Source organism: Symphalangus syndactylus, chromosome 20, assembly GCF_028878055.3.
Source record: "Symphalangus syndactylus isolate Jambi chromosome 20, NHGRI_mSymSyn1-v2.1_pri, whole genome shotgun sequence".
Taxonomy (NCBI): Eukaryota; Metazoa; Chordata; class Mammalia; order Primates; family Hylobatidae; genus Symphalangus; species Symphalangus syndactylus.
This window is the reverse complement of record NC_072442.2, coordinates 8,438,135-8,457,337: the sequence shown is the minus strand read 5'-3', so window position 1 is coordinate 8,457,337 and position 19,203 is coordinate 8,438,135. Positions and strand designations below refer to the sequence as shown.

Here is a 19,203-nt window from a genome sequence, read left to right as displayed (position 1 = left end):
TAGGGAAAAATATCATATATTGTCAGATTTCCTAAAACTGATAACTGTGCTCCAGTTATAAGAAAATGTTTTTATTCCAAGGAAATGCACGTTGAATTATTTTGTGATACGTAACTTTCAAATTATTCAGAAAATCTATGTGTTTAGAGAAGAAAAAAAATGGGGCAAAATATTAGTAATTGTTGTGTTTGAATAGAGTACACAGGACTTCATTGTATTATTATTCTAACTTTCCTGGAAGTTCAAAGTTATTTCCAAATAGAGAGCTTTAAAAAAAAAAAAAAAAAAAAAAAAGACAGTGACAACTATACTGGCATACCATTTTTCATCCATCATTTTGGGAAAAATTCAGACACTTGACAATACATTCCCAGCACCTCTGGGGAAACAAGCACTCTCAATATTGCTGATGCAAATGATTACATTTCTTTGGAATGGAATTTGGCAATATCCAACAAAATTATGAATACATATATCCTACCCAGCAATCCCATTTCTTTTTTTTTTTTTTTTTGAGACGGAGTCTCGCTCTGTCACCCAGGCTGGAGTGCAGTGGCGCAATCTTGGCTCACTGCAAGCTCCACCTCCCAGGTTCACGCCATTCTCCCGCCTCAGCCTCCCGAGTAGCTGGGACTACAGGCGCCTGCCACCACGCCTGACTAATTTTTTGTATTTTTAGTAGAGACGGGGTTTCACCATGTTAGTCAGGATGGTCTTGATCTCCTGACCTCATGATCCGCCCGCCTCGGCCTCCCCCAGCCATCCCATTTCTAAGAATATACCCTGGAGGTATACCATGCACAGTATAAACACACAGATACTAAGTTTGCTGCAGCGTATTTGCAGTTGCAAAACATTGAAAACTAAATGTTGGAACGAGAGATTTATTGAATAAACATACACAATGGAGTACTATGCAGCTGCAAGAACAATAAGGAAGATGTCAGTGCACTGAAATGGAATGATTTCCAGGATATAGTTCTAAACTAATAAAAACACAGGAGAGAGGAATATAGTATGTGACTTTTGTGTAGGAAATGGAAATAAGAAAACATACATATAGCTGTACATATACTGTTTACTTTTTCAAAATATACACAAGAAGAATGAACCAGAAAGTGATAAAGTTGGTTACCCGCTTAACAGGGTGGGTGGTGAGGCAGGGAAATAAATGACATTTCTTTGAGTTACACCTATTTGTATAGTTCTTTATTTTTGCAAGAAGGATGATCTTCCCAGTAGTTCCCCCAAAAAGTGAAATTAATCCAATAAGGATGATGGAGGAGACTAAAAACCAAAGCAAACCAATTCTTATTTCAAATCAGTAACAACCACATTGAAATAAATAATCCAAGGAACTTTTATACTCAGTAGTCAGTCTAGAGAGAAGTGACTGCAAAGAAATACTAAACTCCAACAGTTTTTTTGTAGTGGTATGCTGTAATGCTTCTGTAACTATTTAAATGTCTAAAAGGGTTGAGCAAATGAGTAGATAGGTTTTGTTAAGAGCCAGCATTCTGTCGAAAAAGACACAAATGTGAAGTGTGGGAAGGTGAGAAAAAAGCCCTGTGGGGATGGCTTGGAGTTGGGGATTTAAGTGTGAACTCATAATTTTCTAAAATACATGTGTGTATACTTTGTCCAGTGGAAAGGCCCAGAAGCAAAGAGATACCCAAATAGCAATAAGTACATTGAGTACCTAGATCTTTATTTCTTATATCATTCCCCACTAAAAGATACCAAGGCTGTTAGGAGAAATGTTTGGTTCCAGGGCTGGGACAGAGAAATGGCTATAAGATAAGCCTGGAATACCTTGTTATGCAAGAAAGTAAGGGAATGCTCAGAAAATGATAGAGGCATGTCAGAATGACACAGGAGTGGGCTTTAAGGGGCTCCCACTGGCCTACTCTGGGACAGTATGAGCACCCAGATAATTAAGGGCAATAACGAGTTATAAAACTTTGAAAAGTAGGCTGGGCGTGGTGGCTCACGCCTATAATCCTATCACTTTGCGAAGCTGAGGCGGGCAGAACACTTGAAGTCAGGAGTTCGAAACCAGCCTGGCCAACATGGGGAAACCTGTCTCTACTAAAAATCCAAAAAAAAAAAAAAAAAATAGCCTGGCATGGTGGCAGGCACCTGTAATCCCAGCTACTTGGGAGGCTGAGGCAGAAGAATCGCTTAAACCCGGGAGGCGGAGGTTGCAGTGAGGCAAGATAGCACCACTGCACTGCAGCCCGGGCAACAGCAAGACGCTATCTCAAAAAAATAAAACATTGAAAAATAGAAATCCATGAGTTGATACCAATAATAAATAAAAAGAGAAAAAAGAGAGCTGTTCCTTAGAGAATGCTGACTGGTGAATGTACAGGGAATGTTGGGGTTGGGAAATCATCACAGTGAGAGACTGGGCAAGAATCATTGGATCCTAAATATTAAGTAAAAATTTGATGAGCTGAATATTTGCATTATCTTTAAAGTGTCTCCCCATAGATTGCTTATTAAAGAAAATAGTAAAAGTACAGCGGAGAAACCAGACCATGTCTAGACCAGGTCATTAAAATTAACACCAGCCAGGTGCAGCAGCTCACACCTGTAATCCCAGTACTTTGGGAGGCCAAGGCAGGAGGATCACATGAGGCCAGGAGTTTGAGACCAGCCTGGCAACATGGCAAAACTCCGTCTCTACGAAAAGTACAAAAATTAGCTGGGTGAGGTAGCACATGTGTAATCCCAGCTATTCAGGAGGCTGAGGCAAAAGGATTGCTTGAACCCCAGAGGTGGAGGTTGCAGTGAGCCAAAATCATGCCACTGCACTCCAGCCTGGGTGCAGTCTGGGAGACCCTGTCTCAAAGAAAAAAAAAAAAAATTAACATCACCAATAAGGGGCAGATGGACCTCATGCCTCTGGATTTGATGCCTTGAAAATTATAGCATCAATTAGTGCAACCTAAGTATAATCCTGAGGACACCTAAAACCCAAAACGAGGAAATTTTTTATTTTTTAAAAGAGGAAATCTATACAGAAGAATTCCAAATACTTTATATGAATATTCCATTCTCAAGGAGGGGAGTATATAACTCCCTGTTCCTTAAGTGTGGGGTATACATAGTCACTTTGTTCCAAAGAGTATAGTTTAGGAAGGGATTCAGAATAACTTCACAGCAGAGAAACCTGATAAATACTACCTCAACCAGATAGATGATCAGGGTCAACGTCAGCATTGATAGGTCATGTTAGTATATATCGTTGAAATGGTCTGATACAAACGACACTTTATCTCTGCCATGTACCTGCCAAAAACATAACCCCAGCCTGATAATGAGGAGACTATCAGACAAATTCCAATAGAACAGTCAGCAAAATACCTGACCAGGATTCCTCAAAACTGTCAAGGTCATGAAAAACCAAGAAAACCTGAGAAATTCTCACAACCAAGAGAAGCTGTATGATAACTTAAATAATGAAGACTTAGGGTGACTAAAGGTACTGTGGGATCTTGGAACAGAGAAAAAGAACAGTAAAAATGAAGGAAAACTGAAAGTATAGACTTTAGTTAATGACAGTGTATATATCAGTATTTCATTTATTGTAGCATGTTCAATACTAATGTAAGATGTTAATAGGGGAAACTGGGCCATACGGGAACTCTACTAAATTTTCACTTTTACTGTAAATTTATTACTTCTCAAAAAATAAAGTCTTTAAGAAAAAAAGACTTTTGAGAACAGTCATAGATTTATAGAAAAAGGGTAAAAAGTCTTAAAGGGACTGCATTCTTAAAAGACATCAAATAGAAAAAAAGATAAGGTCTCCCTCTAGATTAAAGACTAAGGCACATGACAAATGAAATACATGACTCTGGGCTGAAGAAGAAAAGAAGATCTTGTAAAGGGTGTTGTTGAGTCAGTTGACGAAACTGGAGGATGGATGGTAGATCAGATGAAAGTATTGGGTTAATGTTAAATTTCTTGAAGATGCTAGCTGACCTATGATTATGTAAGAGATTATCCTTATTACTAGGAAAGGCACATTGAAGGATAAGGCAATAGTTCTCAACTGGGATTTTTTTTTTTTTTTTGCTTCCAGGGAACATTTGGCAATGCCTAAAGGTGTTTTTGGTTGTCACCATTGGGGGATAAAGGCGAGTGTTACTGCCACAAATGATGCTAGACATCTTATAATGCACAGGCTAGCCTCCTACAAAAAAAGCATTTTCTGGCCCAAAGTAATATTGCCAAGGTGAAAAAACCCTGAGCTCTGCTTCTACCTCTGATTTAGAGGTAAAAGGGTTTAAAGCATATAAACCATTCATTAATGGTTGAGAGGGAAAAATATACGTATAGAGAGGAATAATTGGGAGAAAATGTTAATCATTGGGCAGTCAAGATAAAGGTTGTCTAGATGTTCTTTGTATTGTAACTTACAAATTTGTAAATAAAAAGTTAAGTATTTTATGGTGAAAACCTATAACCATCCTTAAAGAAAGTGATCTTACAATAAAGGACATGATCTTATAATAAAGGGCAGTAATTTAAATTTAATGAATTAAGCTTTATGAAAAATAAAAAATGTATTAGTTGATACAAATAGAATGTCTTTTACTCTCTATCCCCTAAACTGTTTTTATTCAAGTTGATCCAAAAAAATTCTGCTTTTTAATCTCATTGGGAAATGAGAAATGAGGGGCCACCTTGTTTTCACACTTACCCACTTCATTGACTTTTTTTGAGACGGAGACTCGCTTGGTTGCCCAAGCTGGAGTGCAGTGGTGTGATCTTGGCTCACTGCAACCTCCTCCTCCAAAGTTCAAGCAGTTCTCCTGCTTCTGTCTCCCGAGTAGCTGGGACTACAGACGCACATTACCATGCCCAGTTAATTTTTGTATTTTTAGTAGGGACAGGGTTTTACCATGTTAGCCAGGCTGGTCTCGAACTCCTGACTTCAAGTGATCCATCCACCTCAGCCTCCCAAAGTGCTGGGATTACAGGCATGAGCCACCGCACCCAGCCCACTTGATTGACTTTTATCACAAGTTTTGTTTAAATTGCTAGTGTTTATATAGTACATAAATAGTATTTACAGCTTCCCAGCCAGTCACTGTACTGTTTCCTTTCTGATACAACTTCGTTTCCTGCAGTTACTGATTGGTTCACTTTTTTCATTTAGTCAGTGTTGAAAGTGCCTGTTGCCTTTTTCCCCATGCTGCTGTGCAACAAGCTCCAAACACAAAGATTCATTTTTTTCCTAGAATCCTTCCAGAGCCATCATCCGTCCTTTTCTAATACAATCTGGTTGCTCTCTAAACCCGCTATACAGCTGTAACGCTGAGACATCCCTTTATCATTGCTTTAGAAACTCTCGTTACCTCTGTGCTGTATTGAATCATGTAGTTCCTAAATCAGCCGTCTTCCTCTTTCTTGGTTACTTTGATGTTATAATGAAACATATCTTCTAATCATCTCCTGAGAAAAAGTGAACATGAGAGCTAAGTTTTTTGAAGGGGCTTCAGGGGCATATCTGAAAATACATTTTCTACCATTAGACTTGGTTGATAATTTGGCTGGCTATAGATTTTTTTAACAGACTTATTGAAGTAAAAATTGACAAAACCTTAAACTGCACAGAAACATAGGTGCACACTCATGAAACCTTCACCACCATCTAGATAGTCCATTCCTCATCTCCAGAAGTTTCCTCATGCTCCTTTATAACTCCCCTTTTCCACTCCTGGCCCCCACCCCATCCCCAGGTAATCATGATCTGCCTTCTGTCACTGTACGGCTAGTTTGCATTTGTAAAAAGAGTCATACAGTAAGACGTTTTTGGGTCTGGCTTAGGTTTATCCACACTGTGTATATCAATAATTCGTTCCTTTTTATTACCAAGAAGCAAAATGAAATCATTGTATGGATGTACCACAATTTGTGTAATCCCTTATTGATGGGCATTTAAACTGTTTCCAGTCTGGGGCTATGATGACCATTGGTGTTTATGTCTTTGTATGGGTATATGCCTTCATTTCTCGCAGATATATATCTGTGAGTGGAATGGATGGTAAGTGGTTGTTTAACTTTTTAAGAAACTGCCTGCTTTCCAACATGCTTGTACCATTTTACGTACCCATCCACAATGTATGAGAGTTCCATTTGCCACACTGACTGTAGAGGACTTTTATAAATTTTAGTCATTCTAATAGGTGTGTTACAGTATCTCGTGGTTTTATTTGCGTTTTGTCAATGGCTGCTGATGTGGAGCATCTTTTCATGTTGTTACTTGCCATCTGTATATCTTTGAATTTCTGTTTAGATCTTTTGCCCCTTTTTATGAATTGGGTTATTTCAGTCATTGAATTTTGATACTTCTTTATGTTTCTAGATACAAATCCCTTATCAGATCTGTGATTTGCAAATATTTTTCCCAGTCTGTGCTTGTCTTATTCTCGTAAACATTATCTTTCAAAGAGCAGAAATGCTTCATTTTGACAAAATGTAGTTTATGAAATTTTTTCTTTTTTCTTTTTTTTTGGAGACAGAGTCTCACACCATCACCCAGGTTGGAGTGCAATGGCACGATCTCGGCTCACTGCAACCTCTGCCTCCTGGGGTCAAGCGATTCTTCCACCTCAGCCTCCCAAGTAGCTGAGATTACAGGCACCTGCCGTCATGCCCAGCTAATTTCTGTATTTTTGTAGAGACAGGGTTTTATTATGTTGGCCAGACTGGTCTTGAACTACTGACCTCAGGTGATCTGCCTGCCTCAGCCTCCCAAGTGCTGGGATTATAGGCGTGAGCCACCTTGCCTGGCCAAACTTTTTTTCCTTTATGGGTTATATTTTTTTTGTCATAGCTAAAAACTTTTTGCTTAACACAAGGTTGTTAATATTTTTCCCACAAGTTTTATAGAACTCTTACATTGGCCGGGCGTGGTGGCTCACGCTTGTAATCCCAGCACTTTGGGAGGCCGAGGCGGGCGGATCACGAGGTCAGGAGATCAAGACCACAGTGAAACCCCATCTCTACTAAAAATACAAAAAAAATTAGCCGGGCATGGTGGCGGGCGCCTGTAGTCCCAGCTACTCGGGAGGCTGAGGCAGGAGAATGGTGTGAACCTGGGAGGCGGAGCTTGCAGTGAGCCAAGATGGCGCCACTGCACTCCAGCCTGGGTAACAGAGCAAGACTCTGTCTCAAAAAAAAAAAAAAAAAAAAAAAGAACTCTTACATTAACTTACATTTAGGCCTATGAACTACTTTCAGTTGATTTTTATATATGACGTGAGGTATGGATCAAAGTGGTATTTTGGCATATGAATGTCTTAACTCTTCCAGCACCATTTGTTCAAAGACTATTTTTTTCTCCACTAAATTGCCTTTTCAGCTTTGTCAAAAATTAATTGACCATATGTATCTATAGATATATAAGCAAACAGAGAGAGGTGATGGAGGTTCAGCCAGGGCCTGCGAGGGCAGCAGAGGCCTCCCTGCCTCGGGCCTTGTGCCACACCATTGAACTGTGCCACATGCTTGGAGGGCTGGAAGATGAACAAGACTAACCTTGATGAGCAATGCACAAAGTGGCATAAAAAACATAGGCCAGATGCAGTGGCTCATGCCTGTAATCCCAGCACTTTGGGAAGCTGAGGCGGGCAGATCACTTGAGGCCAGGTGTTTGAGACCAGCCTGGCCAACATGGTGAAACCCTGTCTCTACTAAAAATAAAAAATTAGCTAGGCATAGTGGCACACGTCTGTAATCCTAGCTACTCAGGAGGCTGAGGCAGGAGAATCGCTTGAACCCAGGAGGTGAAGGTTGCAGTGAGCTGAGATCATGCCACTGCACTCCAGCCTGGGCAACAGGGTGAGACCCCGTCTCAAAAAATAAAAACAAAAACATAATGTCATTACATAGTGTGAACAAAACACTGGGGATATAGATATCTATAGGTAGAGATATGTGAATCTATAGATATATATAGACTCTGTAGATATCTATATAGATATTGGCCTATCTATAGGTATGTAAATCTATAGATATATATACATTCTATAGATATCTATATATAAACCCATATATACCCATAAATATACATATAGAGAGAGACCGATAGATAAATAGAGGTCTGTTTATGGACTCTTACTCTGTTTCATTGATCTTTTTGTCTATATTCATGCTAAAACCCTATTGTCTTCATACTGTAGCTTTATAATATATCTTGGAGTCAGGAAGCTTTAGTCTTAACTTTGTTGTTTTGAAATTTGCTTTGGCTATTCTAGAGCCTTTGCAGTTCATATGAATTTTAGAACCAGCTTTTGATTTTTACCCAAAAATCTGCTGTGATTCTCATTGGATTGTGTTAAATCATAAATCAATTTGGGAAGGACTGACATTTTAATAATGTTAATTTTTCTGATCTGTGAACATAGTACGTCTTTCCATTTATTTGGATCTTTTTAAAATTCTTTAAGCAACATTTTGTCATTTTCAAGATACCAGTCTTACACATCTTTTACCAGATTTGTCCCCAATTGTTTCATAATTTTTGACTGTATTGTAAATAGTGTTTTAAAGTTTCTGTTTCTAGTTGTTTGTTGCTAGTATATAGAAACACAACGAATTTTTGTATATTAATACTCTGTCTTCCAGTTTTGCTGAATTCACTTATTAGTCCCAATAGCTTTTCATAGATACCATCAGATTTTCTACATAGATAATTATTTTGCCTGGGAATAAAGATGCATTTACACCTTTTCGAATATGGATTCCTTTGTGTTTTGTGCCTTATTGCACTTGTTAGAACCTCTAGTACAGTGTTGAACAAAAGTGACCAAAGCAGACACACTCACCCTGTGTCCAGTCTCATGGGGGAACATAGGCAGCCTTTCACCATTAAGTATGATGCTAGCGTTAGGATTTTCCTAAATGCTCTTTATCAGGTGAGGAAATTTATTCCTAGTTTGCTAAGAATATTTTTCAGTAATCAATGTTAGATTTTTGTCAAGTGCATTTTCTGCATATTTCAAGGTGATTATATGGCTCCTCTTTGGTCTGTTAATGCGGTAAATTTATTGATTTTCAAATGTTGAATTAGTTTTACATTCCTGGGAGGAACATACTTGGTCATGCTATGTTCTTTTTATATATTGTTAGGTTCAATTTGCTAAAATTTTGTTAACAATATTTTCATCTAGCTGGGCATGATGGGTCACACCTGTAATTCCAGCACTTTGGGAGGCTGAGGTGGGTGGATTACCTGAGGTCAGGAGTTCGAGACCAGCCTGGCCAACATGGTGAAACCCCATCTCTACTAAAAATACAAAAATTAGCTGGGTATGATGGCACACGCCTGTAATCCCAGCTACTCAGGAGGCTAAGGCACGAGAATAGCTTGAACCCAGGAGGCGGAATTCGCAGTGAGCCAAGATCTCACTGCTGCACTCCAGCCTGGACAACAGAGTGAGACTCTATCTCAAAAGAAAAAAAAAAATTGCATCCGATATTCATGATATTTATTCTGTAGTTTTCTTCTAATTGCTTTATCTGGTTTGGGGATCAAAGTAATACTGGCCTAGTAGAATGAGTTTGGAAACTGTTTCATCCTATTCAATATTCTAGAAAAGTTGGTATATAGGCCGGGTGCGGTGGCTCACGCCTGTAATCCCAGCACTTTGGGAGGCCGAGGTGGGCAGATCACCTGAGGTCAGGAGTTCGAGACCAACCTAACCAACGTGGAGAAACCCCATCTCTACTGAAAATACAAAAAAATTAGCCAGGCGTGGTGATGTATTCCTCTAATCCCAGCTACTCGGGAGGCTGAGGCAGGAGAATTCCTTGAACCTGGGAGGCGGAGGTTGCGGTGAGCCAAGATTGCACCATTGCACTCCAGCCTGGGCGACAAGACCGAAACTTCGTCTCAAAAAACAAAAAGAAAAGTTGGTATAAAGTCTATAGTATTTCCTAAGTAGAATTCACCAGTAAAGCCATTTGAGCCTAGAGTTTCATTTGTGGGAAGATGTTTAACAAATTTAGTTTTTTCAATAGATACAGGATTATTCAGGTATGTTTCTTTGTGAGTGACATTTGGTTCTATGTCTCTGAAGGAATTTGTCTATTTCATCCAAATTGTCAAATTTAGTGTCATAAGGTTGTTGATAATATAGTCTTTTTAATATTTTAATATCTGTAGAATCTGCAGCAATGTTACTTTTTTTTTTTTTTTTTTTTTTTTTTTTTTTTTTTGGAGGGGGAACAAAGTCTCTCCTCTGTGGCCCAGGCTGGAGTGCAATGGTGCAATCTCAGCTCACTGCAACCTCTGTCTCCCGGGTTCAAGCTGTTTTCCTTTCTCAGCCTCCTGAGTCGCTGGGATTACAGGTGCACACCACTACACCCAGCTAATATTTGTATTTTTAGTAGAGATGGGGTTTTGCCACATTGGCCAGGTTGGTCTCGAACTCCTGACCTCAGGTGATCCACCCACCTCGGCCTCTCAGAGTGCTGGAATTACAGGCGTAAGCCACCACGCCTGGCCTTGTTACTTCTTTCATTTATGATATTGGGATATTTGTGTCTTTTTTTTTTTTTTCTATCTCTTGATTTGAGGTTTATCAGTTTTATTGATCTCAAAAAACCAATTTTGTTTTCTTTTTTTTCCTTTTTTCTATTTTTAATTTCATTTATTTTCACTTGGAGCTTTGAGTATAGATTTTCTGGTAAGAATTTTTTTCTTTAGAAATCTGAAAGCAAGGCATTTATCAGTCTTGCTGTTGAGAAGTCCACTGATATTTTGATTCCCTTCTCTTTTTGTGTAGCATAGTGCCGAAGCTTTTAATATCAGTATTGGCAGAGTTCTGAATTGTTATAATGATGCATGTTGGTATAAATTTTTTTTTAAGTCGTTAAGCTGGGCTTATATGGTCTCTTTAAATGTGGATGCCCCATTTTGGTCTTGAAAATTTGTTTTGTTTTGTTTATTTTCTTTCATGTAACTTTGTTCCCGTCTGTTTTCTCTTTCTTGAATATCTCTTAATTGGATTTTGGATCTTCTAGATTGAACTCATTTTTTTCTTTCTTGTTGCCTAGCTTTTTGTCTCATGTATACACACACACTTGCTTTTTGAAAGATTTCCTTGACTTTATCATCCATTTATTGAATTTGTTTTGCCATTTTTGTTTTTAAACTCCAAAGTCTATCTTGTTCTCTGATAGTATCCTATTCTTACATCTCTGAAGAATTCGTTATTTTTTTTGGAGTTTTCTTATGCTGTTTGCTTTTCTTCTGTTTCCTATAGATGCATCTTTCCTGGAGATTTGTTTTGTCGTTTCATATACTTAAAGGCCTTAATGGTTAGGTACTAAGCACCTGATTAGACTGTCTACCTGAGTAGAGCTTGTTGACTGCTGAGCTTCACTGTGGTGATTGGTTCCTTTTTAATATCTTTCCTTTGATGTGCTGCAGTTTTACTATGATCTGTTTAGATGTGGATACCTTTTTGTTGTGCTTAATTTACATTATAGTTTTATCTGTGAATTCAGGTTCTCTCTCTCTCTCTCCCTCACTCTTTTTTGGTGAGGGAAGGTCTCGCTCTGTCGCCTAGGCTGGAGTGCAGTGGCGCAATTGTGATTGCGCCTCACTGCAGACTGAATCTCCTGTGCTGAAGTGATCCTCTCTTCTCAGCCTCTTGAGTAGCTGGGACCACAAGCACATACCACCACAGCCGCCTAATTTTTTTTATTTTTATTTTTTTGTAGAGGCAGTGTCACGCTTTGTTGCTCAGGCTGGTCTCGAACTCCTGGCCTCAAGCAGTCCTCCTGCCTTGGTCTCCCACAGTTCCGGGATTATAGACATGAGCCACTGTGCCTGGCCTAATTCATGTTCTCATTTCTGCAGAATTCTTAGCCAGTATCTAATTCAACATTGCCTTTCTCCATTCTCCATATTCGCTCCTTTAAGAATTCTTATTAGACTTTTATTGGATCTTTACATTCTGTTCTCTTATTTTGACAGCTTGTTTTCCAGTTTTCTATTTTTCTTTGCTGCATTTTGAGTGTTTATCATGTATCTTCCATGTTTTAATTTTCTTTAGCCATGTCTAATAAGTAGGCATTTGTTTTATATTGCTTATTTTTCAATAATATTTTTCTTATTAAACAATGCATAATGCTTATTTTATGTTCTGTCTCTGTCAATTCCAGTGCCCAAAGTATTGGGGATTCTTAATCAGTTCTGCTGATGCTTGCTCATGGTGGATTACTTATTATGTGTTTGCTATTTGATCGTGTGCTCATACTTGATAAAATTGGTGGGAATGCTGCAAGGCCTGAATGGTAGGTGACTTATTTCCTGATCTAATTTAGGTTTGCTTCTGCTAGGTATCAGAGGGCACTGGTAGCTTGGAACCACTTTAATTTCTTGGCCTGGGAGTTCCCTGACCATAGAGGGAAGAGAAAATTTCAACCTCAGACTTAACTCCTGAGGTCAGGCCTGCGATTACAAAATCCCAGAGAAGCCTCTTCACCGAGAGCACGGACCTGAAATGCTCCCTTGCAGGTCTTTTGCGTATAATCAACTTCTTTCTCACTCATCCTTTTAGTGAAGTTACAGGCCCTTTCAGGGGTTTCGGTCTAATGTAGGAGTTTCCAGTTAAGCGCCCTCATAGTGAATAAAAGGTAAGTTTTACGTAGGGTAAATCAATTATAGTTTATATATTAATATTTAGTTCACTGGTATTCTATCCTAATGTATATAAAAAAAAGATAAGTCACTGTAGTGTTTGCAAGGGGGAAAAAGTACAAAAAAAAAAACCACTTTAGAAAACCACATTGCCTAAGTAGAACAAAGCTTACTAACCAGTGTTCCTTAGATTAGGAGTATGTCCAGGTATTCATTCCTGCAATACTTAGGACAGTCAGAGGCCTTAGGCTGGGTGCATCCAGGGGTTTATTCCCCTTGTGTTGTGCAGATGATCATTTTCTGTGTGTGCTAGGACCATGGAAAAGATCAGAGAACATTTCTCTAAAACAGTCCTAAAAGATGCTTTAGAAAAGACTGCATACTGTATATTCCTCTTTAATCACTATAATGTTCATAAGCATATTAAAGTCTCCAGAAGACCTTGACGTGAGGAAAATTTCCCAAACATCTTTGACCATGGTACTTTTTAAAAAAATACTATATAGCCTGTAATTATTGAAAACAAAATATCTGTAATCATTGACCTCTTGAAATTTTAAGGCTATATTCCTTGAAAATAGAGTCAGAATAAGATATTCTGGGTTGACATTTAAGGGTCAATAATCTTATATTAGCTGCTAACCAAGTTGGCTATATATTAATAGTAGACAAGCCTATATGAAAACTATGGATATAAAAGGTCTGGCCAGGCCGGTGGCCCACACCTGTAATCCTAGCACTTTGGGAGGCCAAGGCGGGCGGATCACAAGGTCAGGAGTTTGAGACCAGCCTGACCAACATGGTGAAACCCCATCTCTACTAAAAATACAAAAGTTAGCCTGGCGTGGTGGCAGGCGCCTGTAGTCCCAGCTACTTGAGAGGCTGAAGCAAAAGAATCGCTTGAACTCAGGAGGCAGAGGTTGCAGTGAGCTGAGATCGTGCCACTGCACTCCAACCTGGGTAACAGAGCAAGACTCTGTCTCAAAAAACAAGAAAACTATGAGTATAAAAGGTCGCCTCCAAATGGAGGTGAGCTGTATGACTCTATTAGAACGTAGAATCTAGCCAGTGTTTATTAAATGTGTAGAGCAGGCACTGTGATAAATAATTCATAATGTCTTCCCATTGCCTCCAGGAAAAAAATCAATTCCTTATCCTGGCCTACAAGGGCCCTCATAATCTGTTCCCTACATCCTCTGACCTCATCTCCCATACCTTTCACACTGGGTGCCAGCCACACTGGCCTCCAAGTGCGCTAAGTTTATTCTAGCCCGAAAGCCCTTGTCTTGCACTTTCCTTTGCCTAGAATATGTCAGCATCAGATGTTTAAGTGGCTGCCTTTTTGTCCTCATGGTCTTACCTCACTGAGACTGTCCTCACTGCGGAATCTCAGCTAATCGCTCCTGGTCGAGTGACTCTACCCTCACACAGCCTTGCTTGCTTTCTTCCTACCAGTAGCTTACAGTCTCCTACCAGTAGCTTACAGTCTCCTACCAGTAGCTTACAGTCTCCTACCAGTAGCTTACAGTCTCCTACCAGTAGCTTACAGTCTCCTACCAGTAGCTTACAGTCTCCTACCAGTAGCTTACAGTCTCCTACCAGTAGCTTACAGTCTCCTACCAGTAGCTTACAGTCTCCTACCAGTAGCTTACAGTCTCCTACCAGTAGCTTACAGTCTCCTACCAGTAGCTTACAGTCTCCTACCAGTAGCTTACAGTCTCCTACCAGTAGCTTACAGTCTCCTACCAGTAGCTTACAGTCTCCTACCAGTAGCTTACAGTCTCCTACCAGTAGCTTACAGTCTCCTACCAGTAGCTTACAGTCTCCTACCAGTAGCTTACAGTCTCCTACCAGTAGCTTACAGTCTCCTACCAGTAGCTTACAGTCTCCTACCAGTAGCTTACAGTCTCCTACCAGTAGCTTACAGTCTCCTACCAGTAGCTTACAGTCTCCTACCAGTAGCTTACAGTCTTCCTGAAAACCATGGATCTTGTCTGCTTTGTACGCTCTTCTGTCTTTAGCCTTGGTTACTATGAGACTCACAAATACTTGATAAATAGATGTCGAATGAGTAAGAGAAGAAACCCATAACTTGCACAAGTTCACAGCTAACAAGTATCAAAATTGAGTCTTAACCCATATTTGTCAGAATTCTGTGTTCATAACACCACACTGTGTCTAAATGTGGTTGTCCCATTCCCTTCCACATTGTCAGTTCAAAGTGCTGTTAGAACTTTTCTTTTGTATTGCCTTCAAGGTCTCACTTCATCTTTTAGATCTCCTGATTGTAGCAAATCTTGATTCTTTGAAGATACCTTTGATTTATGGAAATACCTAAAAGTTATTCAGAAGCAAGTCTGCTGAATCAGATAGATGACCAAGCTAGGGAAGACTGATGCAGGGAACAGGAGGAATAATTCTGAAGTGACCACAAATGATAGGTTTTTCTTTTTAAAATTGTATCTAAAAGGCAGTACTAAAAGAAGTATACTGGCTGGGCGCGGTGGCTCATGCCTGTAATCCCAGCATTTTGGGAGGCCGAGACAGGTGGATCATGAGGTCAGGAGATCGAGACCATCCTGGTTAACGCAATAAAACCCCGTCTCTACTAAAAATACAAAAAATTAGCTGGGCATGGTGGTGGGCGCCTGTAATCCCATCTGCTTGGGAGGCTGAGGCAGGAGAATGGCATGAACCCAGGAGGCGGAGCTTGCAGTGAGCCAAGATCGTGCCACTGCACTACAGCCTGGGTGACAGAGCAAGACTCCGTCTCAAAAAAAAAACAAACAAAAGAAGTGTACTAAAAATGGCTGGGCTGTGGCAACATTATTAGAACATGTATATAACCTCCCAAGGGGACTTCTTTGGTAATGTAATATTTCCATTGTGTGGACTAAGAAATCAGTTTTTGTAGCTTTCATAGCTGCACTTGATACAACTGAAAATTAGTTTCCTGTCTCAGTGCAAATGTTTAATACCTGACAATGACATGTGGATGGTTTTATCTTGTCAAATTTTAGACAACAGATTTCAGCCTTGTTACTGGTCATGTAATATTAGCTTTGTTTTGTGGTCATTTAATACCAAAAAGAAGGTGGACTAGCCAGGAAAAAAAATCTTAGCTTAAAGTGTAGTGTGAGAGGATAAAAAAAAAAACTGTATCTATATAGCAAAAGAAAAAGGATAGGTGCCAAATCTCAAAGATTCTTGAGTTGATAGTTTTCATCTCTCTGGTTATAACTCACTTAATATTTTATAATGATTTTGTTTTGTTTTCGTGTTTGTTTAGTAGAGATAGGGTCTCCCTATGTTGTCCAGACTGGTCTTGAACTCCTGGGCTCAGGCAGTCCTCCAGCCTCGGCCTCCCAGAGTGCTGGGATTACAGGCATGAGACACTGCACCTGGCCTGTTTGTTTTTTCTTTTTCTTGTTTTTTTTTTTTTTTTTTTTTTTCTGTTGTTGTTTGTTAGGTTTAGGAACATGAGCTGGGCCTCAGCCAGTGGCCCGTTGCCTGTTTTTATTTTGCATTTGAGATACCTTTCCCGTCCCCCACCCCCGCCCCGCCCCAAGGACTCTTACTCTGTCACCTAGGCTGGAGTACAGTGGTGCCATCTCAGCTCACTGCAACCTCTGCCTCCCAGGTTCAAGCAATTCTCCCCATCTCAGCCTCCCGAGTAGCTGGGATTATGGGCGCCTACCACTACTCTCGGCTAATTTTTTTTTGTATTTTTAGTAGAGGTGGGGTTTCGCCATATTGGCCATGCTGGTCTCAAACTCCTGACCTCAGCCTCCCAAAGCACTGGGAATACAGGCGTGACTCACCGCGCCCGGCCTCCCATTTTTTTTTGTCCTTTTTATTGTCTCCTGTTTTCTTTTCACTTCTCACAAAGCCTGTAGTTTTGGAATTTATTTTGGAAGTGGTTAGAGTAGCAATATTAGTTTTTTCTTGGTTTTTTTTTTTTTTTTTTTTGTGGTTTGAATGAGGTGACATCTTGGAGGAGACATAAGACTAGCATTCACTAAAGATGATATAACTTCTTTGTATTTTTCTTTGTAAAGGAAATTTTTTTTAATACTTTTATTTTAAGTTCATGGGTACATGTGCAGGTTTGCTATGTGGGTAAATGTGTGTCATGGGGGTTTGTTGAACAGATTATTTCATCGCCCAGATACTAAGCCTAGTAGCCTAGTACTCATTCGTTATTTTTCCTGGTCCTCTCCCTCCTCCCACCCTCCACCCTCCAATAGGCCCCAGTGTCTGCTGTTCCCTCTATGTGTCCATGTGTTCTCATCATTTAGCTCCCACTTATAAGTGAGAACATGTGGTATTTGGTTTTCTAAGGAAATACTGTTTAGCTTGAGAAAATTGGTTGGGTTTTAAACCATTGTTTATGTTTTTTTAAAAACTGAATAAATATATATGTAGAAATATTATCTCCTACAATTTTTGAAATATTTGCCATCTTAAAATTGTAAAAGGTAAAAATTTTCTTTTTTTTTTTTTTTTTTTTGGGATGGAATCTTGCTCTGTCGCCCAGGCTGGAGTGCAGTGGCACAATCTTGGCTGACTGCAACCTCTGCCTCCTGGGTTCAAGCGATTCTTGTGCCTCAGCCTCCCAAGTAGCTGGGACTACAGGCGTGCACCACCACGCCCAGCTAATTTTTGTATATTTTTAGTAGAGACAGGATTTCCCCATGTGGACTAGGCTGATCTCAAACTCCTGACCTCAGGCGATCTCCCCGCCTCAGCCTCCCAAAGTACTGGGGTTACAGGCGTGAGCCACTGTGCCCAGCTGAAAGGCAGAATTTTCTGTTAGACCCTTCAGAGCTCTTAGCAGTGATTTTTTTTCTTTTTCTTTTCCAACATGATAAAGTATCAAGCAAAGTGGTTCTTGGTTTTGGGTTTGAGACAGGGTCTCACTCATTTGCCCAGGCTGAAGTGCAGGGGCACGATCATGGCTCACTGCAGCCTCGACCTCCTGAGGTCAAGCTATCCTCCTACTTCAGCCTCCCAAGTAGCTGGGACCACAGGCACAAGCCACCATACTTGGCTAATTTTTGTATTTTTTGTAGAGATGGAGTTTTGCCATATTGCCCAGGCTAGTCTTGAACTCCTGGGCTCAAGCAATACACCAGCCTTGACTTCTCAAAGTATTAGGATTACAGATGTGAGCCATCATGCCCAACCAGCAAAGCAATTTTTTTTTTTTTTTTTTTTTTGAGACAGAGTCTCACTCTGTCACCTAGGCTGGAATGCAGTGGCTCAATCTCGGCTCACTGCAAGCTCCGCCTCCCAGGTTCATGCCATTCTCGTGCCTCAGCCTCCCCAGTAGCTGGGACTACAGGCATCTGCCACCAAACCCAACTAATTTTTTTATATTTTTAGTAGAGACAGGGTTTCACCGTGTTAGCCAGGGGATGGTCTTGATCTCCTGACCTCATAATCCGCCTACCTCGGCCTCTCGAAGTACTGGGATTACAGGCGTGAGTCACTACGCCCAGCCCAAAGCAATTTTTTTTTTTTTTTTTTTTTTTGAGACGGAGTCTTGCTCTGCTGCCCAGGCTGGAGTTCAGTGGCGCAATCTCGGCTCACTGCAAGCTCCGCCTCCCGGGTTCACGCCATTCTCCTGCCTCAGCCTCTCCGAGTAGCTGGGACTACAGGCGCCCGCCACCACGCCCGGCTAATTTTTTGTATTTTTAGTAGAGACGGGGTTTCACCATGGTCTCGATCTCCTGACCTCGTGATCCGCCCGCCTCGGCCTCCCAAAGTGCTGGGATTACAAGCGTGAGCCACCGCGCCCGGCCCCAAAGCAATTTTTAAAAACGTCTGTATGTTGGCTGGATGCAGTGCCTCAGGCCTGTAATCCCAGCACTTTGGGAAGCTGAGACAGGCGATCACTTGATGCCAGGAGTTCAAGACCATCCTCGTCAACATAGCAAAACCCCATCTCTACTAAAAGTACAAAAATTAGCTGGGCATGTTGGCACACACCTGTAGTCCCAGCTACTCGGGTGGCTGAGGCACAAGAATCACATGAGCCTGGGAGATGGAGATTGCAGTGAGCTGAGATCATACCACTGCACTCCAGCCTAGGTGACAGAGCGAGACTCTGTCATCAAAAAAAGAAAGAAGAAAAGCATCCATATTTTCTGGATACTCCAAATTGGTCTAGAAGTTTAGTTTTAGAGATGAAAGGCAAATTTAAAAATCGTGTTTGTTACGTATATTTCACCACAATTTTTATTTTATTTTATTTTTGAGACATGGTCTCTCTCTGTCATGCAGGCTGGAGTGCAGTGGCATGATCTCAACTCACTGCAGCCTCCACCTCTCAGGCTCTAGTGATCCTCCCACATAGCTGGGACTACAGATGCGTGCCACCACACCCAGCTAATTTTTGTATTTTTTGTAGAGTCAGGGTTTTGTCATGTTGCCCAGGCTGGTCTCAAACTCCTCAACTCCTCAAACTCCTCTCATCACTTCGGCCCCCCAAAGTGCTGGGCTTATAGGAGTGAGCCACCATGCCTGGCCCACAA

General features: G+C 40.5%; 1 protein-coding gene across 16 annotated transcripts in view; it reads left to right on the top strand.

The window, feature by feature from the left end:
- The window catches only part of MBTD1 (mbt domain containing 1), an 87,858-nt gene that overhangs the window by 17,777 nt on the left and 50,878 nt on the right, over nucleotides 1–19,203 (top strand). Inside the window, exon 4 of one of the 16 annotated variants that reach the window (XM_063629901.1) lies at nucleotides 12,190–12,239. The exons of 13 other annotated variants lie outside the window; for them this stretch is intronic. Coding sequence is in view for 2 of the 3 variants with exons in the window: in XM_063629890.1 (XP_063485960.1) it covers nucleotides 12,227–12,321 (95 nt within the window). In the remaining variant the exon portion in view is untranslated. Of the gene's footprint in view, nucleotides 1–12,189; nucleotides 12,322–19,203 lie in introns of those variants that run through there. 2 more of the 16 variants (XM_063629890.1, XM_063629894.1) reach the window with 2 other exon arrangements.